At 43.0% G+C, this 26,252-nt stretch overlaps 1 protein-coding gene and 1 long non-coding RNA gene across 2 annotated transcripts in view; both read left to right on the plus strand.

Annotated features, from left to right (window-relative positions):
• Positions 1-220: 220 nt before the first annotated feature.
• LOC148115795 (uncharacterized) overlaps positions 221-26,252 on the plus strand; it is a 44,433-nt gene continuing 18,401 nt past the window's right edge. The window contains exons 1-2 of the long non-coding RNA XR_015731781.1: positions 221-761; positions 3,181-3,319. This is a non-coding gene — a long non-coding RNA (uncharacterized LOC148115795). The remainder of the gene's footprint in view (positions 762-3,180; positions 3,320-26,252) is intronic.
• Positions 3,656-26,130, plus strand: LOC117657651 (uncharacterized). Its single transcript, XM_087884475.1, is given in 2 exon segments — positions 3,656-5,124; positions 22,335-26,130. Coding segments are annotated over 2 exon segments (3,879 nt in total). The 5' UTR covers positions 3,656-3,663; the 3' UTR covers positions 24,753-26,130.

The raw sequence follows: 26,252 nt of genomic DNA on the forward strand, positions 1-26,252 counted from the left end.
TGTGTAATTTAATGCAGAGAACAGCTAAGGGTGACATGATAGCAGTCTTTCAATAGTTGAGGGCTGACGCAGAAAAGGGGGTCGACCTATTCCCCAAAGTGCCTGAAAGTAGGACAAAAAGCAACAGAGAGAATTATTTTTTAAAAAATTCCAGCCTACAATTAAGAAGAAATTGTCAGTGAGAACAATTAATCAGTGGAACAAATTGCCTCTCAACCTGTGTGTGTTCCATCAGTGGAGGCTTTTAAGAGGAGACTGGAGAGCCATTTGACTGGGATGATATAGGTTCTCCTGCTTGGAGAGTTGGTCCCTTCCAACTCTTACTCTGTAATTCTGTAAGAACTTCATGAACATTTAGGGCTCAGCATGTAGCTCATCTTCAGAAGCTTAAGTAGCTTCACATTTCACTCTTTTACTTGGCTCTGTCGCAAAGATAGGTTGCTGGGAGTCTAAAACAACTTGATAGCATATAATCAGTGACAACATCTTGCAAATGCCTTAAGCAGAGACGGGACAAGCGTGTTTTTTCGCCTCCTGTCAGGAGATGGCGGTCACTTCTGCGCCTACAAAGCCGTCAATACAGTAGCTGCATCTGTGGTTGATCCTTAAAGGAGTTAAAACCATCAAGTACTGTATTGCTAGAAAGGATTGAGGAAGAAGAGAAGCCCAGAGGAACTTCCTGTACCGGATCCCTCCTGGGTGGAAGGTGGCTTGCAGAGCGGCTTTTGGGCTCTTCTAAAAGTTGAAGCATCACCTGGAAGGTGAGTTGAGGGCAAGTTGGAGGAGAGGCCAGAAGCAAGTTGGGCTATTTGGTTTGGATGCTGCCAACCGATGCACATTTATGATGGTGACAACATCCCACCATCATGATCCCCATTTTTGACCATCCCAGCTTGTTTCTCATAGGCAAAGTTAGTGAGGATGGCAAGAAATTGCAAGTGACAGTCATGTGAAACTGCCTTTAACAACCCACAGTGGTTTGCTTAACAACTCCAGAGGAACAGATGTAAGTTGGCAGTTATGTGACATCATGCTTTATGATCGGGCTGCTTAGTGACACAGATCCCAGTCCCAAATGTGAGGACTCCTTGAAAGGGGATGTCACCAGAGGAATTGTGGACAGGAGGACAGTATTTTCTTATTTGGAGCTGAGGACTTCAATCGGTATAACTGGTGTTTCAAATTTTGCAGAGGCTTTAGGCATCATTTCCTCAGTTAAAGCCCCCATATCTCTAAATTTAGCTCAGAAGGTTTAATTGTAACCATTTTGGGACATTTTTCAGGCTGAAAACATGGATTTTTCACATACATACATTTGTAGGTGTAAATGTAATTCTCTCTGCATTTGGATAATCTATCCCCAGTGCTTCTAGATATTCAGTCATGTGAAAAACAAAGTACACCCTCTTTGAGTTGTATGGTTTTATGTATCAGGACATACTAAAAATCATCTGGTCTGTACACTCTTAAAAGTAGGTGAATACAACTTCAGATGAACAACAACACATGACATATTACATCACGTAACCATCAGTGGTGGGTTTCACTTACCTTTGCTACCGGTTCATGCACACGCACCACTTTTGCGCATGCACAGAGCATATTTGATGAGGTCCGGGCGGGTGGGCAGGGCCTCCTGTCAAGCTACTACTGGTTCAACCGAACCAGGCCGAACCAGTAGCAACCCACCACTGGTCACCATGTATTTTACAAAAGGAAAGCCAAAATGGAGGAGCCACGTGTGAAAACTAACACCTTATGATTCAATATCTTATAGAGCCACCTTTAGCAGCAATAACTTCAAGGAATTGTTTTCTGTATGACCAAAAACAGTCTCTTGCATTGTTGCAGAGGAATTTTGGCCCACTCTTCTTTACAACATTGTTTCAGTTCATTGAGGTTTGTGGGCATTTGTTTATGCCCAGCTCTCTAGAGGTCCCACCACAACATTTCAATTGGGATGAAGTCTGGACTTTGCTACTGCAACACCTTGATTCTTTTCTTTTTCAGCCATTCTGCTGTAGATTTGCTGTTGAGCTTGGGATCATTGGCATGGAAACAAAAGAGATGGGATTTCTTCTTCGCTCTACCAGCGTAAGACTAGTGTAAAGCTAGCGCTGATAGAGCAAAGAAGACATCTGATCTCTTGTTTCAATGACAATCCTTTCCTCCCCAGCCAGTGTAAACGGCGACAAAATCTTCTTAGATCTCTTCAAAAGCATAAAACTAGTGCTGGTGTAGCTAAGAAGAAATCATAGTAGTTTATGCTAACTGGAAAGAAAAGGATTACAACAGAAGCAATATAGGCATGATTTCTTCTTAGCCCCGCTAGCACTAACTATACATTAGTGTTGTGCTGGTAGAGCAAAGAAGAAATCTCATCTCTTTTGCTTCCATGGCAATACTTTCCTCCTCAGCCAGGGTAAATTACTAACGATTTATGCTGGCTGGAGTGAAAGGATTGCCATGGAAAGAAAAGAGTTTATATTTCTTCTTCTTGATTATGCCACATGGCCCATCTGACTTCCTGAGCTCCTCCGAAATTTAGTAAGTGAATGGTGATGGGGGAGTGGGGTTGGGGAGGAATGCATAGTATATTGCAAAGCAGGCCAAGATACTGGGGTCTGGGGATTGTGAGGACTGACTGGGCAAGATGGGAGGGAAATTCCATCTTGCCAGGGCCTGGTGGCTCAGCAGACTAAAAGCATTGTGATTAACACCAGCTGTCTGCAATTACTGTAAGTTCGAATCTCACCAGGCTGAAGGTTGACTCAGCCTTCCATCCTTTCTAAGGTAGGTAAAATGAGGACCCAGTTTGTGGGGGCAATAAGCTGACTTTCTATAAATATACAAAAGTATGAAGGCTATTGCTTAACGTATTGTAAGCCGCCCTGAGTCTCCGGAGAAGGGCGGCATATAAATCAGATTTTAAAAAAAATAGGTGGGTGGGTATGCTGCAGCATCTCTGCAGTGAAGGAGTCAAGGACTCCCGGCATGGGAGGCGCTGCAAAAATTCAACTTTGGAGCAGATTCATATTTAGCATTTGGGGGAGTGTTGTAACTTCAGAAATTCGTTGCATGGCCTGTCGTACATAAAGGATTACCTGTACTTCTTTTTTTCACATCTTCTGCAACCCTTTCATAAACAATAAAACTTACACTTTCTTTTGACTCTTAAAGACAAAGATGATGCCAAGATAAGCACACTGGACAACTGAGAATAACAAGGAACACTGAAAAGCAAAGTAAATTGAAGCAGAAATAAAAATATGTTCTATTTCCTTCAGAAAGCTGCAGAATTCATCTACTTCATCAGCAGGTCAGAGACAGAAAAGAGAAAATCATGAAAAGATTTGCAGCTGGAAAAAGTAGATTATATAGAATTTAAGAATATCTTACTTGAAAAGGTCAAAGGAGATCATTTTTCCGTTCAGAAAAAGAGGGAAATATCTGGAAGCCAATGGGGAAGAAAATGTCAATTGTATAGTCACATATGGCAGCCAGTAATGTAGGCACCAACAAAATAAGGAATCACACATATTTTTGACCTCCTCAAGAATGTCAGTGATGGAAAAGCTCCATAGATGTGCCTATTGTCGGAAAAGTAAAGAGTTCAAATCACAAGAGGATCCACACTGAACAAAAGCCATATAAATACTCTGAATGTGGCAAAACTTTAGTCAGAATAGCTCCCTTGCAATTCATAGAAGGATCCTCATAGTAGAGATGCCCTACAACTGCTCCCAATGTGGTAAATGCTTTTGCAAGCATGGCAACTTTGTGATACATCAGAGGACTCACACCAGGGAGAAACCATATGAGTGTCCAGATTGTGGGAAACGTTTCACAGCAAATTCCCACCTGGTGAAACACCAGAGGACTCACACAGGAGAGAAACCCTTTGAATGTCCTGAGTGTGGGAAAAGTTTCAGTCAGAATTCCCACCTGGTGAACCACCAGAGGACTCACACAGGAGAGAAACCCTTTGAATGTCCTGATTGTGGGAAAAGTTTCAGTCAGAATTCCCACCTGTTGAACCACCAGAGGACTCACACAGGAGAGAAACCCTTTGAATGTCTTGATTGTGGGAAAAGTTTCAGTCAGAATTCCCACCTGGTGAACCACCAGAGGACTCACACAGGAGAGAAACCCTTTGAATGTCCTGATTGTGGGAAAAGTTTCAGTCAGAATTCCCACCTGGTGAACCACCAGAGGACTCACACAGGAGAGAAACCCTTTGAATGTCCTGAATGTGGGAAAAGCTTCAGTCAAAATTCCAGCCTGCTGACACACCAGAGTACTCACACAGGAGAGAAACCATATGAGTGTCCAGACTGTGGGAAAAATTTCAGTTACCGTCCTAACCTGGTGATACACCAGAGGACTCACACAGGAGAGAAACAGTTTGAATGTCCTCATTGTGGGAAACGTTTTAGTCAGAATTCCAACCTGTTGATACACCAGAGGACTCACACGGGAGAGAAACCCTTTGAATGTCCTGAGTGTGGGAAAGGTTTCAGTCAGAATTCCCACCTGGTGATACACCAGAGGACTCACACAGGAGAGAAACCCTTTGAATGTCCTGATTGTGATAAAGGTTTCAGTGATAATTCCAGCCTGCTGATACACCAGAGAACTCACACAGGAGAGAAACCCTTTGAATGTCCTGATTGTGGGAAAGGTTTCAGTGTCAATTCCCGCCTGCTGATACACCAGAGAACTCACACAGGAGAGAAGCCCTTTGAATGTCCTGAATGTGGGAAAAAATTCACTCAGAATTCCAACCTGTTGATACACCAGAGGACTCACACAGGAGAGAAACCTTTTGAATGTCCTGAGTGTGGGAAAGGTTTCAATCAGAATTCCCACCTGGTGATACACCAGAGGACTCACACAGGAGAGAAACCCTTTGAATGTCCTGATTGTGAGAAAGGTTTCAGTGATAATTCCAGCCTGCTGATACACCAGAGAACTCACACAGGAGAGAAACCCTTTGAATGTCCTGATTGTGGGAAAGGTTTCAGTGTCAATTCCCGCCTGCTGATACACCAGAGAACTCACACAGGAGAGAAGCCCTTTTAATGTCCTGAATGTGGGAAAAGCTTCACTCAGAATTCCCACCTGGTGATACACCAGAGGACTCGCATAGGAAAGAAACCCTTTGAATGTCCTGATTGTGAGAAAGGTTTCAGTGATAATTCCAGCCTGCTGATACACCAGAGGACTCACACAGGAGAGAAACCCTTTTAATGTCCTGATTGTGGGAAAAGTTTCAGTGTCAATTCCTACCTGGTGTTACACCAGAGGACTCACACAGAAGAAAACCATACGAGTGTCCGGATTGTGGGAAAGATTTCAGTATTTCGTCTAACCTTTACACACAGGAGAGAAACCTTTCCAATGTCCATTTTGTGAACAATGTTTTAGGCATAAATCATCTCTGATTACTCACAAGAAAATGCATGAGGCAAATATTGAACAGTTTAGAGAAAGTTTGAAATTCATTTCTGATCTCCCATTCTGAGTATAGATGAGAAATTGATTATTTAAATTCTGGCCTGATTCTTTTTATTCAAGAGATCTCAGGATTAGACCTGTAGGTGGAGAGAGAAAAATGGAAAATATTAGTTTGATAAAGGCTAACTACCTGTTTCCGATTATCAGCAGTACTTTCTGGATCTTTGCATTTGCAGAAGTTGTGGAATGTCTGCAAACAGGCCTTTGGGTGGTGTTTTTTGTGTTTTGATTATGGAATTCCGACATGTGGAGTTTCAGCCTTCTATGTTGGTGAACTCCAGATTTTGAACCTCACAATTTCCCAGCCAGGATACAAGTAATCCTCGAGATACAACTGTGATGAGAACTAACTATTATGGATTCATTTAGCAATGGCGACAGTGCTTTGGTTAACTAACCCCATCCCATGTTGTCTGTTATGCAGCTATTTAATCATTTTAAATTTTAATCGTTGTTTTGTCTTGTGTTTTTAAATAGGCTGTACACCGCCCTGAGTCCTTCGGGAGAAGGGCGGTATAGAAATAAAATTATTATTATTATTATTATTATTATTATTATTATTATTATTATTATTATTATTATTATTATTATTATTATTATTATTATTTGAATGTGCAAGTTGCTAAATAGGACACTGGCTACCTCAGTGTTCGGGGAAACTCTCGGAGGCTTAGCCCAGGCCCAGGCTTGCCCAGGCAACCCTAGGACTCCTCCACCCCTCCATGCCCCTCCCAAGACACCTATTGCTCTGGTTCCCAACCCTTGGCTCCCCCAAGGCATCCCTAGGCCTCCTCCACCCCCACCCCCAAGACACCTATTGCTCTGGTTCCCACCCTTGGTTCCCCCAAGGCATCCCTAGGCCTCCTCCACCCCCACCCCCAAGACACCTATTGCTCTGGTTCCCACCCTTGGTTCCCCCAAGGCAGGGGTGAAATGCTACCGGTTTGCTCCGGTTCGGGGGAAGCCCCCCCCCACAAGCCTTCCCACAGAGTAACCCCCTAGGCCTTTTCCCACTCCCACTGGCTCCCTGCAGGCCTTAGGCCATTCTGTCATGGGGACTACCAATTACGATTACACCTTGCAGCAGCTGTTAAACAAGACTGCTTTGCTTAATTGCAGACTTAGGCTTTCCTTCCAAAGGCCTCCCGTAACCCATCTCTTAGGTCTCCCCAGGACTTTCCTTCCCTCACAGAGTCTCTCCAGGCCTCTCCTTCCTAAAACAGGGTCCCTGTAATCCTTAGGTCGAAGTCCAACCCTACCAGACCTCATAGCGTCCTCCTCTTTATCTTTTGAAGACAGCTGAACCTTATATTGGGGAAGGAGGGTAGGACGGAAATCTCTCAGCTGTATGACTATTTCATGGAAGCAGCCGTTATTTTCACTGTGCCTGGGATTCATCGCTGGGCCCTGAGGTGGATTTGTGGAAGTGGCTGCCATTTTGCCACGACTGCCTCAGGACCAAAATGGCGGCTGCTTCTGGGTCATTGTCATGCAGGAGAGGGAGAAACTGCTCTGTTTCGCTACCTTAACACTGTGCAGACCACCTTAAGGAATTGTGGGTGCAACTGAAAATGATGGCTGCTTCCATGAGATCTTGAAAATTTACCTGTGAATTAGTGATGGGCTTGTGGGGAGTAGGCCCGAGGCCCAGTGAAAAAAAGCAATGTAACATTTCAAATGAAAAGCTTTTCTGCCTTGCAGATGAACCTGGTGGAGAAGGGCTGTAGGAATACTGAGTTGAGGAGAAAAGGGATCGTGGCTTTGATCACAAGATCTCCATGTTTATTAGCAACTCCTGCTGTGATCTCCTCTTCTTGGAAATGCCTGCTTGTTACCCTTTGATGGCTGCTGGGTGACACCAGCACTATATTGCTGACGTACGTGTTTCATCCCCCTTTGAGTTGGTGATATGAGGGGAAAAAATGTACAATGGAAAACGTTTCATTCTAAAAAACGCATTGTGTAAGAACAAGACTTTTGACAAGGAAAAAATGGGTAGTGTCAGTATTGCTATGAACAGTTGGGTAAGGCAAGATGCTCAGACTTGCCTCAAGCTGTGAGATGGGCAGCGAATAAATTTATTAATCAATAAATTTAATAATAAAAAGGTAACATAAACATCTTTTGTCAACTCTCGCTTAGTTGCAAGGTCTCCACACATATAGTAGTTTCTAACAAACTACCATTGTTCTTCTTGTGCATTCTGTATCTCTACAACCGATCTGTCTTTCTCAGCTTCCCTTCCCTCCTCAATGTAAATTTAAAATTTCAATTTCAATTCTACACCAGTCCAGCCATTCTTTGTGGCATTTTTCAAGTATCCCTAGACAGAATTCAAGGTTTTTTTAAAATTAGTATTATTATGAGGGGTGCACTTCCTTATCCATAAGGTCTCTCCTTTTTTTATTTTTACTATGCTAATAATGAACTTTTCTGATTCTGGCATTTTCCAGCTCTTTCAGGAGGGGAAATACAGGGAGAAAAAATGTTTAAACTACATAGAATTCTCACCTCCTTTTGCCTCTCAGCATCCTTTCAACAAAACAACCCTCTGCATTTCTCTCTAGCCTCAACAACTCACAGACATTTTCCACAAATTTATCTCTCACATCCTCAACACACAGGCATTCACAGGTCTCAGGATCACTTCGCCTTATCACTCCTTATGAACTTCGGGACATCTCACACACACACATTCACATTTGTACTGCAATCAGACTTTTTGTATAAACCAATTTCACATACAAAAATTTCATTTAATGCTTCCTCCATGCAAACCAATCATAATTATTTCAGGGAGCTTTTTCACAAGCCAATGAGCTCCATTTTCTAAATAACTTTTTATGTACTGTTGTTAGAGGGTCTCATCCTTCCTGCAGGTTTGGAAATGATTACATACATACACATACACACACATACCATCAAACATTTCCAGACCTGTGGAGGTTGTTTTTTGTTTTAATTTTATTTCCTTGGGCAACCTATAGCTTATTCTTAAAGCAGTGGGAAAACTCAGAGAGCAGTTTAAATCATAAATATGATTGTGGGCCCTAACTACTTTCCGTTTCCCACAGCTCCAAGCCGAGATGTTTACTTAATTTGCAGGCTGGCCAGACATATCACAATCAATTCTACATGCTATTATTATAGATGCATATCCAGGAATTTTGTAACAGAAATCACACCATATTGATCAAGTCAAATTATATGAGTCTTCCCATTTAGGTAGGTTTTACATTTTTTTAAAATTACCTGCTAAAGCCCAGGTGGGAAGAACAATAAACAATTTCTTCTTTATTCTTAGTTCTGTCAGACTTCTCTGGCTCTTTCGAAAAAGGTAAATTATCAAGATCTTTATAACACTGTAATATTTCTTTGCCACCCATAGATCTCTCTTTAGGCACTAGATTGTTACTACGTGCCTCTGCCCTGGGGGTGTTCTGTGTGTTCTCATTCTAACTTGGATCGCCCAGCAATCGCTGGCCCATTTTAAAGAACAAGATGTATAAGAGGTATAGAGACCTATGTTCACACATCGTTTGCATTTAGCCAGGGCTCTCATGAGCAAGTTTGAACTCCACTTTTCTTTTTACAGACAACTTTTACTGCCACATTTTTCCATTCATTTTTTTTATACTCTTTTTTTGTTTTGTTTTTTCACAACTTGTTTGTAACGTGTTCCAGTGGGCTAACAGAGCCAAATGGAGAACACGGCCCAATTCTTGTTACTAGGTTATTTGTTCCAAACAGGCTACCAGCATGGTTGCCCATTTTTCCCAGGGGATTCCTTTCTGTCAGCTCGAAGCCTGACTAGACTCTCTTTCTTCCTGAGGAGATTTCCCACACCTTTCCGTCGGTGTGAAGCCTAACCAAACCCTCTCTTTTTCCCTAAGAGATTACCCAGACCTCCCCTGCGGGTCCAAAGTTTGGTCAGAGCCCTCTCCTGCACTACAGATTCTTATTCCAACAGTCACACTCCTTTCAAAGCGATCGTCTCTGGCTGATGTCCTCTCGGATAATCAGAAATGCAGATTGGATCTCCGCACATCACTTCGAGGGCATACCTCTGAGGAATTTCCCTCGTCTCATTCACACACTCACAAAGCAACACTCCCCTTCCCAAGAGAAAAAAAAAAGTCTACTCACCCAGAAGAGCTGAGTTCCATAACCCCCCACAGTGCAAGCCTCTTTGTTAGGCATTGAGGGCAGGCAGAATTGGAGCCTGCCAGCAAATGACCAGATCAAAGTCACTGGATAAATTTTTCCAGGAGCGCTCTTGACTTCGGTACTGGTCCAAGCTGGTTTCTTCCGTCTGCCTTTAATGAAGGCCACCAAGCCTCAAAGCGGCTCAGTTTGTGGGAAGCTGAATGCGGCCACCTTGAAGAAACTTTGCCTTCAAATCCCACTTCGGGCGCCAGAAATGTAAGGTCCCAAAACACACTTGAGTCACCAGAATGCCAAAGAGAGAGACTCAAGACGAGGCTTGCAAAAAAGCAGATTTTATTTATGGCCAAAAACAAAATACTGGCTGGAACTATATCCAGAACATACAGATACAATGCATGCGAGGAAATAGCCACACCTTGAGAAAGGTATGGCGTCCTTTTATACCCTCAGAGACGTCAGCTTAGTACCCAATTCTGGCCTCCTAATTTAGGTTTGTGTATTCCTTGTTGCCCTGCAAGGGGGAATAGAAACTTCCCAATTAGTCATCCTTGAGCATTTCTTTGTTTACTCAATTGGCCACTTTGGCCCCCTGGCTCTGGAAAGCAGGAGTTTATCCAGATCAAACATAAATTAGGGCTGAGGTGTAAATTATCCCTTTGTTGATGGCTGTAGTTTCAACTGAGATACGTACCATGCTTTTAGATAGATTGATATGAGTTCAGGTCAAATGGCAGGGACATACATTTGTCAAATACCAGATACAGTACATTACAGAGGCCTAATAACAATATGTTTGTAACAGGAGATACAAATAGAAAGGAATAATATGTATGATACAAATACAAAGACATATATGTATTACAGGAACCTAATGGTTACAGAATCTAGTATACCAGTATATCATATTCTAGTATTATTTATTATATCCTTATTATTGTTTCCCTTTCAGAACTTTACTGATTCTGGCATTTTCCAGCTCTTTCTTCTTGTCTGACTTGCAGAAAGGAGAGATACATTTTTAAAAATGGCTTCAAACTACTCTCACTACCATTACAAGGATGGGAAGTTTTTGAAACATTTGACATGATATAAATGTTCTTCTTGTGCCATATCCGTCATAAGCCGTTGGCGATCATGTTGGCGATCCTATTTTTATCAATAGCCGCACGAAAAAGTGCTGCTGAATTTTGTCCAAACCAGTCCCTTAGATTTTGAAGCCATGATGTTCTTCTTCTGCCTGGAGCTCATTTACCTTCAATATTAAGGATTAAATGAAGTGTGCCATATTTTTCTGGGTGTCGCATCACATGTCCAAAATATCCCAACTTTTGTTTTTTTAATTTTAATGTTTTTTTTTAATGGTATATATAGGTGACTCAAAAGATTAGCCAGATTAGCATTGATCCTCATTACTTATTTTCCAAGGGTGTGTCATCAGCATTTCATCAAAAAAGGACTACGGGATAATGTATAGGAATTAATGGCTAAAGCTAAAATTTCCTGTTCATGGATATTCCAGAGGAAAAATTGCAGACTACAGGAACCATGTTCACCTTTAACATTTGGAATTAAACATAGATACATTTTTTCAACTTCCAAAATGTCTGAATAGCTTATATTTAAGCATATACAAAAGAGCCTTTTTCAACTTTCCAACTTGTTACGTCCTCCCAGGGTTACTTTTCATTGCCTGATTTGGGGTGGGTGGGGGTAGACCGTAATATGATTTTTTTAAAAAAGAATGCAGGGTTAGTTTTCTTTTTTCTGCTTTAGTCTTTAAAATTGCTTTGTCTGTTTTGACAGTATAATCAACCGAGAAAGTTACGTTCAAATTTTCCACAAGTATAATTGATATTTTGTTAATAGTGGGAGAAAGTAGTGCCTAAATTTAGGATAACTTAGAATAGGCAGTACATGGAGGTAGTGCTTAGTTAATGACCTCTGGTGGCACTGAATGAGGGGGATTTATGATCAGTCCTCAAAGTTCCAACCATCCCAGAATCCCCTGAACACCTGATTGCAATCCAACATATGGCAGTCCGTTCATATGACAAAACAACTAGACACAAGGACAGTATTTCCCCCATGCCATCACTCTGCTAAAGAATTCATTCCCACAACACTCTCTTATGCCCTCGGATGTCAAATCACATAGAAGGTCTGCATTATTATTATTATCCTTCTCATCTTTCCTATCATCTATTCCCTTAACATCTTATGACTAGAACTTTATTGTTTGTATGTTATGATTTATGTTGATTGCTTATTTAGTACCCTAATAGGAGCCAGCAGTGTGCGGCAGCAGCCAAAAAAACTAATGCAATCCTTGATGGTATATAAAGACGCATAGAATCAAAATCAGATGAAGTATTAGTACCGCTTTATAAAGCCTAATTAAGGCCACACCTGCAATACAGCATCCAGTTTTGGTCACCACATTACAAAAAAGATGTTGAGACTTTGGAAAAAATGCAAAGAGGAGCAACTAAGATGATTAAAGGCCTGTGGAGACTAAAACGTATGAGTGAAGAATGGTTGCAGGATTTGGGTTTGGCTAGTCTAGAGAAAAGAAGGACTGGGGGTGGGATATCTGCCCTCTGCTCTGCCCTCACTCCATATTGCACATCTACCTGCCTAGCCATGTGCTGGTGGTACCACAGAAGACGCTGGTGGACACTCCTACAGCTGGCAGCAATCACTCCGGCTCTGCCATGCTTGCAGAACAATAGCCACTTATCTACTTGCCAGCCTTTTTGCCAATTGCTCTAGGTCGGACTTGTGACTTCTGAGACTTACTTGTTGACTTTGCTCATTAGAAGCCAGCAGGGAGTTGCAATGAAGTCCTTGCTTAATGACAGCAGCAAGTATTGCTGAAATTGCCTAAGTGATGTAGTCATGTGATACAGCTAGTCCTCAACTTACAAATGATACATAAAAATGCTACAAGATGCAAGAATTAGAGGTGGGTTTGGCCTTCCGAATTGGGAATTGTATTATCAAGCGGCAGCGTTAACATGTATTAAAGAATGGATTTTATTAGGGAATTCAAGGCTATTGACATTGGAGAGTCATGATTTACAACTGGGTTGGCATGCCTTTTTACGGTACAGGAAACAAAGGATACATGGATATTTCCAAAGACTTTATGTAAGAAATGGTTCGCTATCAGTGTGGGAGAGAGTGAAAGAAAAACATTATTTGAATATTCCAATGTGGCTTTCTACAATAGAAGCGGTGACATACCCAAATATTGTGAACATGGGGAATATTGTTAGATATAAAGACATTTTGTCTTTATGGGCAAAGAATTTTGGATACACCATAGAATTGGATAAATGGCAACAACTTTGGGAAAGAAATTATAAATTAACAATGGCAACAGCCTGTAAAAAAACCCTGTATAATATGTTTTGTAGATGGCATATGCCACCAGAAAGATTAGCTAAGACGTTTAAAGATAAATCAGCCAAGTGTTGGAAATGTCACCAGGATCATACTATCATATGTGGTGGTTGTGTAAAGAAGCAAAACAATATTGGGTGAAAATACAAACATGGTTAGAGGGAATGTTGCAGCAACATATAGAGTTAAAACCAGAGATATTCTTATTGGGAATTTTATCCAAGAATTATAGTAAAGAAGATACATATTTGATTATTCATGTTAAGGATATTGTTGTTGTGTTACCAACCAGCAGAGTGTAGAGCACAGAGAAACGTTGTTGAGAGCAATGAATAAGAGATGTGCAAACTGGTTTATCAAAAGTTTACTTTATAGTGAAAAAACAATCTCATAGTCTCTAAATCAATCCAAGTCTTTGCCAGTTAAATCAGTCCGAAGTTACAGATATCTTCTTACCAAACAACAGTTGGTTTAGAATAACAAACTCACTCTGGTTCACAAACCACGATGGTAGCAGATCCATCCAACGATGATAGCACAATGGTAGCAACTCCTCACACTATGGTAGCATATCATCAACTGAATACGTTACAGTACCTTTCTTAAATACGTTTACAACCAGTGATTATCTAATTACAGCATGACTCAGCATTACAATGAATAAGCAGTAAAACTTTAAAGTCACACAATACATATTCATATTAAAGTCACAGAACACATATATTGCCTGGACAACTTGTTAGGCTCAAACCATATCCTAACAATTCATATAATAACAGCGGCTAGAATTGTATTTGCACAAAATTGGAAAGCAGATAAAATCCCGTTGGAAGAAGAAATTATAAAAATTTTAGAATGTGCATAAATGAATAGATTAACATTGAAAATAAAAGATAAAGAGGAGTCGATGTATTTCAAGATATGGGATAAATTTTATGATTGGTTAGACAAGAAACATGAATAAGGACATCGAGGTAAAATAGATAGAGAATAGATGGGGGAAAACAATTAGAAAAATAGATACCCAGATGATGTCAAGTAAAAGGAGAAAGGGAAGGGGGGGGGATAAAAGGGAAAAAATGAGATATTATAAAAATGTACACAAATGATGACATAAAAATAAATAATAATTGAATAAGAAATTGAAATGAGAATAAAGATAATTAGGAAATCGGGGCTGCTCGAATACCACTGTTGAGACTCACTCTGGCTCGACACCTCGGGGAATAGGAATGAGCGCTATCTGAAACACCAGATACCATCTACGGGAGCTAGTAGATGGTATCTGGTGGGTGGGGGGAGCACACAGTGGTGGTGGGAGTGAGCGGTGAACCTGGAATAGGCGGTCAGGCACGCTGCGGCTGGGCAAGGTGTGTTTGTGCAAGGACTCCAGCTCTTCGCCATCGTAAGGAACGAGCGATGACGTCATGAGCATTGGAGCAGCTGGTCTACAACCCCGGAAGTAATGCCGATTGGCCGACGGGGTGCTGTGGGTTATTTAAACATTATGTATGTTTCATTGCACTTGGCATTGACAGCAGCTGACCTGGAGCCGAAATAAACCACCATTCAGCATTCAGGCTTTGTGGTTGTGGTGTGGTTATTCCAAGTACCCAGGACCGGTGAGCAAGCCGAGAGAAAGTCGGCGCTGTCTTGTTCGGAACAGCTGTGAGCCGGTGGGGATGGCAGAGGGTTCAGCAACGGGAGTGCCAGAGATGGAGGAAGGGGGCGAAGACACAATATTGGAGGTGGTACCGGAGGTGCAGGGGGCTAGCGAGCCTCCTGTGGTAAGGCTAAAAGAGAGGACAAGACAGCAGGGGGAGTGTGCCTCTGAGGATTTGGAAGCATCTGTCCCCAATGGGATGAAGTCCTCCTCTGGTGAGTGGTGGCAGAGTTCAGCCCTTACCAGTCCAGGAACAGCTAAACCCCCAACACCCCTTCCAGGTGATATGGCTTTCCAAGGGTGGAGAGAAAGAAGGTGGATAGAAGATGAGGAGGGGGAGTGGAGCTACTCCACTGGCTCTGGGACCACTACTCTAGATGTTTTTGAGAGAGAGATTCGGGGAAGCAAGCTTTAGGGACGCTCCTTCGTGGCAACCCTGGGCAACAGGAGTGGATGCTTCGGCCACCTGGCAAGGTGGAGGGGGGACACACGGAACTACAGACACCTGCTTCCATTTGGCTAGCCCAAAGTTGCGTGTTGATAAAGGGACTAATAGGTCTCGAGCACCAGACCATCAAGTGACTGCCCCCACCTCCACGTCATTAGGGGAAGCACTACGAGGGGTGGACCAAGATATGCAGAGGAGGCAAGGCTCACACGATATGGGTCGTGACGCCCCACAAAAACAGAGTAGGCTGCATAGAGTGGAGGGGAGGGATGCTCAGGAGGTCCGACCGCCACCCTGACCGACCCCTGTGTGGGTGCCGGGGATGTGGCCACAACAACAGTTTTGGGGCCCTCCACCAATCCAAGCCACTTTCGATGGCAGAGCTGATAGGGTGTCCCTATTTTTAAGTCAGATAATTAGCCATATTGATTTATATGGCCGTCTCTATCCATCGCAGTGGTCCATGGTGGCCGCTATTACCATCGTGTTGATAGGAGAGGCAGCGGACTGGATCGCTGATCTCCATAGCGACCATGCAAAGGAATTGGTGAACATAGGACTGTTTTTGAGGAGCCGTTTTGAAGATGACACCAGAACCCAGTTAATGGAAGGGGAGCTTGTATCATTGAAGCAAAGAGGGAGGCCTGCAAAGGATTATGTAAAGGAGTTCTGTGCTCTCGCCGGGAGGCTCAGGACCTGGCCAGAAAGACTCTTGATGCACCATTTTTGCTGTGCTATTGAATTGGTACCTGGTTGGCGTCCAATCCTCGGGGCCGGAATTCTCGTAACCTAACGTCTAATTCCAGATTGAACTGAAAAGGGGAACAACAGGAGAGGGGAAGGAGTAGAGAAAGAGGAAGGGAGAAGAGGAGAGAGGAGAAAGAAGAAAGGGAAAAGAAGAGGAAGAAAAGGGAGGGGAAAGAGGAGTAGAGGAGAAGGTTAGAAGGGGGAAGAAGAAAAGGAGTGGGGGAAGGGAAGGGGAAGTAAGAAAGAGAAGGAGAGGAAGAACAAAGGAAGGAAGTAGGAGGAGAAACAGGAAGGAAGAGAAGGGGAGGAGAAGAAGAAAGGTTGGAGTAAAGATAAAGGGTAAAAGAGCAGCCCCGAAAAAGTAAAAATTAAAAATAAAAGTTAAAAAAAAGATAAATGAAAAATGATGGAAATGACTGTACATGTAAATGTGTTTATGAAAAATAAAAATAAAAACTTTAAATAAAAATAAATAAATAAATATGAACCAATTGCCAAGGGTCTGAATTTTAATCACATGACCATGGAGATGCTGCAAAGGTCCTAACGGTGAAAAACGGTCATAAGTCACTTTTTCCAGTGCTGTTGTAACTTTCAGTGGTCACTAAATGAGCTGTTGTAAGTCGAGGTCTACCTGTATTTATTGTCATGCATACTGCTGGAAAGTCCTTTGCACCTGGACCCAGTTTAACAGACGTTCTCAAAACCAGTTTAGGACCAGTTCTGAAGACTTTTTTGGGTTTACAGTTATAACAAAGGCTAACTAAAGAGAACTTGTTCCAAAATGGAATCGTGATTGCAAACACATTTTTTGTTCCCTGTTGCTTTAAATCTGGGCTGTAAAATGAATTCTGCAGAAGGAAGCAGGGTTGGTTGGGAGATCATTTCACAATCAGGTTGGTCAAACTTTCCAAGAAGCTGAACGGGTTAAAAGCAGAAAGTTCAGCAGCTAGAGTAGATCCAGAAATGTAGACTCCTCTTACTGAATTCCTTTTCCTGTGGCTCCTTTGGAGAAAACTTTGAGTTTGGTGTTGCCGTTCTTGAATTTTGCTGGGCGAATCTCAACAGTTCGGAAAGAGTAAGTTAAATTTGAAACTTTCAGAAAAAGATCAGATCAAAAAATAAGAAATCCAGGAAGGGGGAGTGGGGGTGGGAGGTTAAAGGGAAATTATCCTTGAGTAAATAATTTCTTTTTTAAAAAGAAACTGCACCTATTTAACGCTCTCCTGGTAAAGGAGAGGATACAACAGTTGGTCCTTGCGGAGCTCTCTCTTCCTATAGAAAATTGAACCTCCATGTTCAAGCAGAGCACACAGCTCCGCAATCCAGGTGCGGGGAAAGGCATAAAAGGACGGCGTGGAGGCGTCACGCGTGTGGGGGAGGGACAAAAGGACAAAAAGAGCATCGGGGCTATTGAGTTGCAAGCGGCGTCTCTTCCTTCGATGAATCGGGACACGATCCCACGGAGATTCGAAAGGGGCGGGGCACAATCTTAAATCTGAAGATGGGGGTAACATTTTTGAACTTGCATTGGGAATGGGTGCTGTAAAACTCTTATATGGGGAGGTGGTTAGAGGTTAAGTTACATGCAACTGTATTACTGAAACTATTAATTGAAAGGGGAAAAAAGAAAAGTTGCAGACTGGAAAGGACCTGGGAAATGTAAGCTTTGCAGAAGAGGAAATCAAAAAATGCTTGATCAGTGTAAATTATGCTGACTGTTGAAATCTCCACATCTTTACATTGCTAAGAATATAGAATCATAGGGCTGGAAGGGGCCTTGAAGGTCTTCTAGTCTAACTCCCTGCCTGAGGCAGGAAACCTTATGCCATCTGTCAAATGGTTGTCCAATCTATTTTTGAAAATCTCCAGTGATGGAACACCCACAACTCCCAAGAGGCAAGATATTCCATTGATTAATTCTTCTCACCATCAGAAAACTTCTCCTTACTTCTAGGGTGGATCTCTCTTTGACAAGCTTCCACCCATTACTTCTTGTCCTACCATCTGGTGCCCTAGAGCAGTGGTTCTCAACCTTCCTAATGCCGGGACCCTTTAATACAGTTCCTCATATTGTGGTGACCCCCAACCAGGGGTGGGCTCTAAATTTTTTTACTACCAGTTCTGTGGGCATGGCTTATTTTGTGAGTGTGGCTTGGAGGTCATGGGACTGGGTGGGCGTGGCCAACTGGTCATGTGACCGGGTGGGCATGGCTATGTGTATAGGGACTACTCAGAGGGCTGAAAAAAGTCATTTCTGACAGGTCCTCGGATTTTTGACTGGTCCTCACACTTATGACCATCCTCACATTTATGCCTGTGCAGCATTCTTAACAACCATGTTACTCATTTCACAACTGCTTCTCTTCAACATGGTGATAAGATAGGGCAAAAAACGTAAAATGTGAGGACAGTCGTAAATTCGAGGACTGGTCAAAAGTGCGAGGACCAGTCAAAAATAACTTTTTCAGCCCTCTGAGTAGTCCCTGTGCACAAAAGGATTACCCAGAGGGCTGAAAAAAGTGATTTCTGACAGGTCCTCGCACTTTTGACCGGTCTTCGCAGTTATGCCTGGTCATCATTTATGCCCATTGTAGCATTCTTAACAACCGTGTCACTCATTTCACAACTGCTTCTCTTCACCATGGTGACAAGATAGGGCAAAAACGTAAATTGTGAGGACAGTCGTAAGTTCGAGGACTGGTCAAAAGTGCGAGGACCAGTCAAAAATAACTTTTTCAGCCCTCTTGAGTAGTCCATATGCATAAAAGGATACAGCAATAGAGAGGGATGAAGGAAGGGAAGGGAAATTAGAGTGGGAGTGAGGGTAAGAGAGGGAGGAAGAGAGGAGGGGAAGGAGAAAAGAAGAGGAAGTAGGGAGAAGAAGAAGGGGGGGAAGAGAAAGTAAGAAGGAAAGAAAAGACAGAGGTGGTAGATTTGAGGAGAAAGATTGCTGTACAATAAAAAAGATGAAAGGGAAGAAAGCCAACCCCAAACAAATATAAAGATATTAAGATAAAGAATGAATTGTTTAACTTTAAAGAATAAAAGAGAACAAATAGCAATAAATAGCAATAATTAGAAACACACATACAAACATACAACGTATTTTCTTTGAACAGAGTATTTGACCGGTTCACAAATTTAAACAGTTGTAGGAGGTTATCACCCACCCCTTTCCTAGAAGAATGAAATATTGTGGGAAATATTAAAAAGGCAGAATATTACATTTCCCTGGATGAGAAATGGAGAAGCATATTTTACAGACAAAGCAGCTCCCACCTTCCTGCCCCCCACCCTTTGTTAATGGGCCAGAGGCAGAAAGTCAATCCTTTGTCAAAGGACATTTGCAACACAATAGGAACAGAAACTAACACAATGGGCCCCATCTAGCAACCGAAACTCACCACATGTGACCTGGGAAGCATGTGACCTGGGAAACACATGTGACCATCAGCCAGCAAGGCTAGCTAAGACCCCCACCTCCTGGGAGTCTGACAACCAATCAGGATACTCTTTTGGGGCCCCAAGAAATGCAAAGCCAGAGAGAGCATAAAAACCCGAGGATTTACTGTATCTGCCCCTTTTCTGTTCAGGAACTCAAGCCATGTGATCCTGTCCACCATTAAACCATCTGTCCAAGCAGTCTCCATGTTTCCAGTGTCTTTTTCCCCACTTGGAGCAGAACCCAGAAGGATATTTCTTTCAACACAGTGTTTAGTCATTTCAATTAAATTTACAATTTCTATATTTCCTTTTTGCCATATTTATTCCTCATCTATTTTTTTAAAAAAACAATATTACCCTTCATCCTCATCTCTAATCTTAATCAAATTCAATTTTTCCCTTCTATTCTATATTATACCCCTTCTATTTTTATATCCATCTTCACATTGGTTAATTATGTAATTATGTAATACAGTTGTTTAATACAAATTCAACATTTTAATATAAATCAATTAGTTATATAACTATCTTTTTTGAATATTAATCAATATGAACATGAATATTCCAATTATTTCCATGCAATCCAATTTCTTACAAATCCATTAATTATATTTACCAATAATAATAAACCAAATAATTTCCCCCATATATTCCTCCAAACCACAACTTAACCATTTCTGCTTTCAACACAATATACAATTAATAGTATCTCAATTATTACAATTCCCTAGTTAAATAGAGCTTTTTTTCTTTTATGTTTTAAAATCTTGAACTCTCCTCTTTTGCCCTAAATTTCCCATTGTTTGCACCTACCTTTTTTGGTGAGCAAAAAGAAAAAGAAATCTCTCTCCCTGCCTCATTTTGTCACGTTGCAGCAAAGACCCTTTCAGTTTCGTTTTAGCTAGGGAAAAAAAAATTGCTCCAGCACTCTTTGCAGTTTGCAAAACAAGCGCTTGCAAAGGAGCCTGCACAAAACAGCTGAGAGCAAATCAGCTGAGAGTCGGGAGGCCGAGCTAATCAACTTAAGCTAATTAACCTATGCTGAAGCTGAAAGAGGCTGTTTTTTCTATTTTTGCAGGCACCGATCTTCTCATTGGTTTTCTTTTAACACTGATCAGCTGTAGGGCGGCCCTTTGAAGCCCCGCGGCAAGAATTTAAACAGTTTTTTTCCCTCTAGCCATCAGCTGGGACTCGGGAGGCAGCAATAGATTGGGGGTGGGCGGGGTAAGCGAACGGCGACCGACGATCCAACAGAGGCAGAGGGTGAGGGTGAGTGAAGGCATGGGGGGGGCAAGAGAGGGCTTTGGCGACCCCTGTGAAATGGCCGTTTGACCCCCAAAGGGGTCGCGACCCCCAGGCTGAGAACCGCTGCCCTAGAGAATAAGTCAATCCTCTCTTCTTTGTGACAGATCCTCAAGTGTATTGGAAGAGGAGCTATCACGTCTCCCTTAACCTTTTTCTTTGAATCTAGGATACCCCATGCTCTGCCTCCTCCCCCTTGGTTTTCCCAAAGCCAAGTGGGCCTCCTACATACTCCACCCCATCACCATTTGCTTACTTACATTTTGATGAGCTCAGGAAGTCAGAGTAGAGAAGGCCATTCTCTCGGTGGGCCACATAGCACAATCAAGAAGAAGAAATCCAATCTCTTTTGTTTCCACGGCAATCCTTTCACCTCAGCCAGCCTAAACTACTATGATTTCTTCTTAGCTCCGCTGGTGCTAGTTTTATGCTGCTGGCGCTAAGAAGATATCATAGTGGTTTACCCTGGCTGGGTGGGGAAAGGACTGGCATGGAAACAAAAGTGATGGAGTTTCTTCTTTGCTTTACCAGTAAAAGACTAGAGTAAATCTAGCGCTGATAGAATGAAGAAGAAATCCGATCTCTTTTGTTTCCATGGCAATATTCTCCTCCCCAGCCAGGGTAAACCACTATGATCTCTTTTTAGCGCTGCCAGCATAAAATTAGTGCCGGCGGAACTAAGAAGAAATCGTAGTAGCTTATGCTGGCTGGAAAGGATTGCAATGGAAGCAAAATAGACATGATTTCTCCTTAGGGCCAACAGTGCTAGCTTTATGCTAGTCTTACACTGGTTGAGCAAAGAAGAAATTCATCTTTTTTACTTCCATGGCAATCCTTTCCTCCCCAGGCAAGGTAAATCACTATCAATTTATGCTGGGTGGGGCGAAAGGATTGCCATGGAAACAAAAGAGATCGTAAGTCTTCTTCTTGATTCTGCCACGTAACTCAGTTGACTACTTGAGCTCGTCAAAAATTAAGTAACTGAATGAAGAAGGGGAGTGGGGTTGGGGAGCAATACCTAGAAGCAAAGATATTGACAAAGCAGGCCAATGTACTGTGGTCTGGGGCCTCTGAGGACTGACCAGGGAAGATGTTTGGGAAATAGGTGGGAGGGTATGCTGCAGCATCTCTGCAGCTGGTGGATGGACCATTGGGGGGAGGGGCTGCAAAATTTCAACTTTGAAACAGATTCGTATTTAGCATTGGGTGTGTGGGTGTAGTAACTTTGAACTTTTGTTGAATGGCCTGTTTTACCTCAAGGATTACCTGTACTACTTTTTTTCACATCTTCTGCAACCTTTTTATAAACAAAAAAACTTACACTTTCATTTGAATCTTACAGACAAAGATGCCAATATAACAACACTGGACAACTGAGAATAACAAGCAACATTGAAAAGGAAAGCAAATTGAAGCAGAAATAAAAAAAAAAATTCAATTTCCTTCAGAAAACTTATTGTGGGAAAAGTACAGAGTTCAAATCACAAGAGGATCCACACTGGAGATCAGCCATATAAATCCTCTGAATGTAGCAAAAGCTTCTGTCAGAATAGCTCCCTTGTGATTCATAGAAGGATCCACATAGGACAGATGACCTACAACTGCTCCCAATGTGGTAAATGCTTTTGCAAGCATGGCAAGTTTGTGATACATCAGCGGACTCACACCAGGAAGAAGCCATACAAGTGTCCAAATTGTGGGAAAAGTTTCATTGCAAATTCCCACCTGGTGAAACACCAGAGGACTCACACAGGAGAGAAACCCTTTGAATGTCCTGATTGTGGGAGAAGTTTCAATCAGAATTCCCACCTGCTGATACACCAGAGGACTCACACAGGTGAGAAACCCTTTGAATGTCCTGATTGTGGGAAACATTTCAGTCAGAATTCCTACCTGGTGATACACCAGAGGACTCACACAGGAGAGAAACCCTTTGAATGTCCTGATTGTGGGAAAGGTTTCAGTGTCAATTCCAGCCTGCTGATACACCAGAGGACTCACACAGGAGAGAAACCCTTTGAATGTCCTGAATGTGGGAAAAGCTTCAGTCAAAATTCAAACCTGGTGAAACACCAGAGGACTCACACAGGAGAGAAACCCTTTGAATGTCCTGAGTGTGGGAAAGGTTTCAGTCAGAGTTCCCACGTCATTGGCCACCAGAGGACTCACACAGGAGAGAAACCCTTTGAATGTCCTGATTGTGGGAAACGTTTCAGTCAGAATTCCCACCTGGTGATACACCGGAGGACTCACACAGGAGAGAAGCCCTTTCAATATCCAGAGTGTGGGAAAAGTTTTAGTCACAATTCCAGCCTGGTGAACCACCAGAGGACTCACACAGGAGAGAAACCCTTTGTATGTCCTGATTGTGGGAGAAGTTTCAGTCAGAATTCCCACCTGGTGATACACCAGAGGACTCACACAGGAGAGAAGCCCTTTGAATGTCCAGAGTGTGGGAAAAGTTTTAGTCACAATTCCAGCCTGGTGAAACACCAGAGGACTCACACAGGAGAGAAGCCCTTTGAATGTCCTCATTGTGGGAAAAGTTTTAGTCACAATTCCAACCTGGTGATACACCAGAGGACTCACACAGGAGAGAAGCCCTTTGAATGTCCAGAGTGTGGGAAAAGTTTTAGTCACAATTCCAGCCTGGTGAAACACCAGAGGACTCACACAGGAGAGAAACCCTTTGAATGTCCTGATTGTGGGAGAAGTTTCAGTCTGAATTCCAGCCTGGTGATACACCGGAGGACTCACACAGGAGAGAAACCCTTTGAATGTCCTGATTGTGGGAAAGGTTTCAGTGATAATTCCAGCCTGCTGATACACCAGAGGACTCACATAGGAGAGAAACCCTTTGAATGTCCTGATTGTGGGAAAGGTTTCAGTGTCAATTCCAGCCTGCTGATACACCAGAGGACTCACATAGGAGAGAAACCCTTTGAATGTCCTGATTGTGGGAAAAGTTTCAGTCAGAATTCCCACCTGGTGATACACCAGAGGACTCACACAGGAGAGAAACCCTTTGAATGTCCTGATTGTGGGAAAAGTTTCAGTCAGAATTCCCACCTGTTGATACACCAGAGGACTCACACAGGAGAGAAGCCCTTTGAATGTCCAGAGTGTGGGAAAAGTTTTAGTCACAATGCCAGCCTGGTGAAGCACCAGAGGACTCACACAGGAGAGAAACCCTTTGAATGTCCTGATTGTGGGAAAAGTTTCAGTCTGAATTCCAGCGTGGTGATACACCGGAGGACTCACACAGGAGAGAAACCCTTTGAATGTCCTGATTGTGGGAAAAGTTTCAGTCAGAATTCCCATCTGGTGATACACCAGAGGACTCACACAGGAGAGAAGCCCTTTGAATGTCCTGATTGTGGGAAAGGTTTCAGTGTCAATTCCAGCCTGCTGATACACCAGAGGACTCACACAGGAGAGAAACCCTTTGAATGTCCTGATTGTGGAAAAAGTTTCAGTCAGAGTTCCCACCTCATTGGCCACCAGCGGACTCACACAGGAGAGAAACCCTTTGAATGTCCTGATTGTGGGAAAGGTTTCAGTGTCAATTCCAGCCTGCTGATACACCAGAGGACTCACACAGGAGAGAAACCCTTTGAATGTCCTGATTGTGGAAAAAGTTTCAGTCAGAGTTCCCACCTCATTGGCCACCAGAGGACTCACATAGGAGAGAAACCCTTTGAATGTCCTGATTGTGGGAAAAATTTCAGTCAGAATTCCCACCTGTTGATACACCAGAGGACTCACACAGGAGAGAAACCCTTTGAATGTCCTGATTGTGGGGAAAATTTCAGTCAGAATTCCCACCTGGTGATACACCAGAGGACTCACACAGGAGAGAAACCCTTTGAATGTCCTGATTGTGGGAAAAGTTTCAGTCTGAATTCCTACTTGGTGATACACCAGAGGACACACACAAGAGGGAAACCATACAAGTGTCCAGATTGTGGGAAATGTTTCAGTTACCGTTCTACCCTGGTGAACCACCAGAGGACTCACGTAGGAGAGAAACCATATGAGTGTCCAGACCAGCAGAGTTAAACTATTTGATTGATTGAGGGCCACATCAGGATTGTGGTTGATCTTGTGGGTGGGCATGGTGGGGTGATGTCACATGGCCAGCTCAACATCTCTTGTGTCATGGGGCACCTGTGGTGGCCCAGGCAGGTCTGGGGGGATCCATTGTCTCTAGCAGAGGAAGGCGAGACAGTGGTAAGTGCCAAAAACCTTGTTCTCTCCATCCCTCTCAGGCCACGCAAAGGACCCCTGGGCAGCAGCGCAGGCTGCCCAGAGCCCTGAGAGCGTAAGCACCCACCCTGTCCCTCAAGCTCCCATTGCACTGGGACCCCACAGCCCAGCCCGGCTTCCCCCAGTGGGTGCCCAGCTGTGCTTACCTCCTCCTCAAGGCTGCTGCTAGGCTCGTTGTCCTTGGGCACGTTGCTCATGGTGTATTCAGGAGGGCAAAGTGTGTGTGTCAGAGGGAGGGCCACTCCCTCTCCATGCAAGGAGCCCAAGCTTTGTAACTAAAGCCTGAGTGGCGTAGGAGGCTAATGCCTCCTACTAAGGCAGCATTTAACATCCAGCTGCCTTCAATTACTGCAATGACTGAGTGGGCAAGATGGGAGGGAAATTCCATCTTGCCAGGGCCTGGTGGCTCAGCAGACTAAAAGCATTGTGATTAACACCAGCTGTCTGCAATTACTGTAAGTTCAATTCTCACCAGGCTCAAGGTTGACTCAGCCTTCCATCCTTTCTAAGGTAGGTTAAATGAGGACCCAGTTTGTGGGGGCAATAAGCTGACTTTGTATAAATATACAAAAGTATGAAGGCTATTGCTTAACGCATTGTAAGCCGCCCTGAGTCTCCAGAGAAGGGCAGCATATAAATATAAATAAAAAAAAAATAAAAAAAATAAAGCATCCTCACCAATAGGATCGGAGACTACCGGGAGAAGTCAGGAGGAGGGGACAAGGGGATAGCGAAAGGGCAGAAGGGCAGCTGGTGGCCAAGTGCTAAGGTAGGACTTCCCTCAGAATCTGACTCCCTCTTATTATAATCAGCAGCCGTTAAATGAATGTGTAAGTTGTTAAGCGGAACATTGGCTACCTCAGGGTTTCGGGAAGGTCTTAAGCGGCCTAGCGCAGGCTCAGGCTTTCCTTCCAAAGGCCTCCCATAACCATCTCTTAGGCCTCTCCTTCCTAAAACAGGGTCCCTGTAGTCCTTAGGTCTAAGTCCGACCCACCAGGCATCATAGCCGCCTCCTCTGTGTCTTTTGAAGATCTTTGAACCTTATGTTGGGGAAAGAGGGTTGGACTGTATGTCTGTGTTTTTAAGGATATTGTTGTGTTAACCAACCAGCAGAGCATAGAGCACAGGGAAATGGTGCTGAGAGCTATGAATAAAATACATACAAACTGGTTTATCAAAGTTTTTACTTTGTAGTAAAAAACAATCTCATAGTCTTTAAACAATCCCAAGTCTTTGCCAGTCAAATCAGTCCAGTGATACAAAAGTCTTCTTACCATACAAAACAGCAATAGA

This window comes from Pantherophis guttatus, chromosome 2 (genome assembly GCF_059756535.1).
Source record: "Pantherophis guttatus breed Tessera chromosome 2, ASM5975653v1, whole genome shotgun sequence".
NCBI lineage: Eukaryota > Metazoa > Chordata > Lepidosauria > Squamata > Colubridae > Pantherophis > Pantherophis guttatus.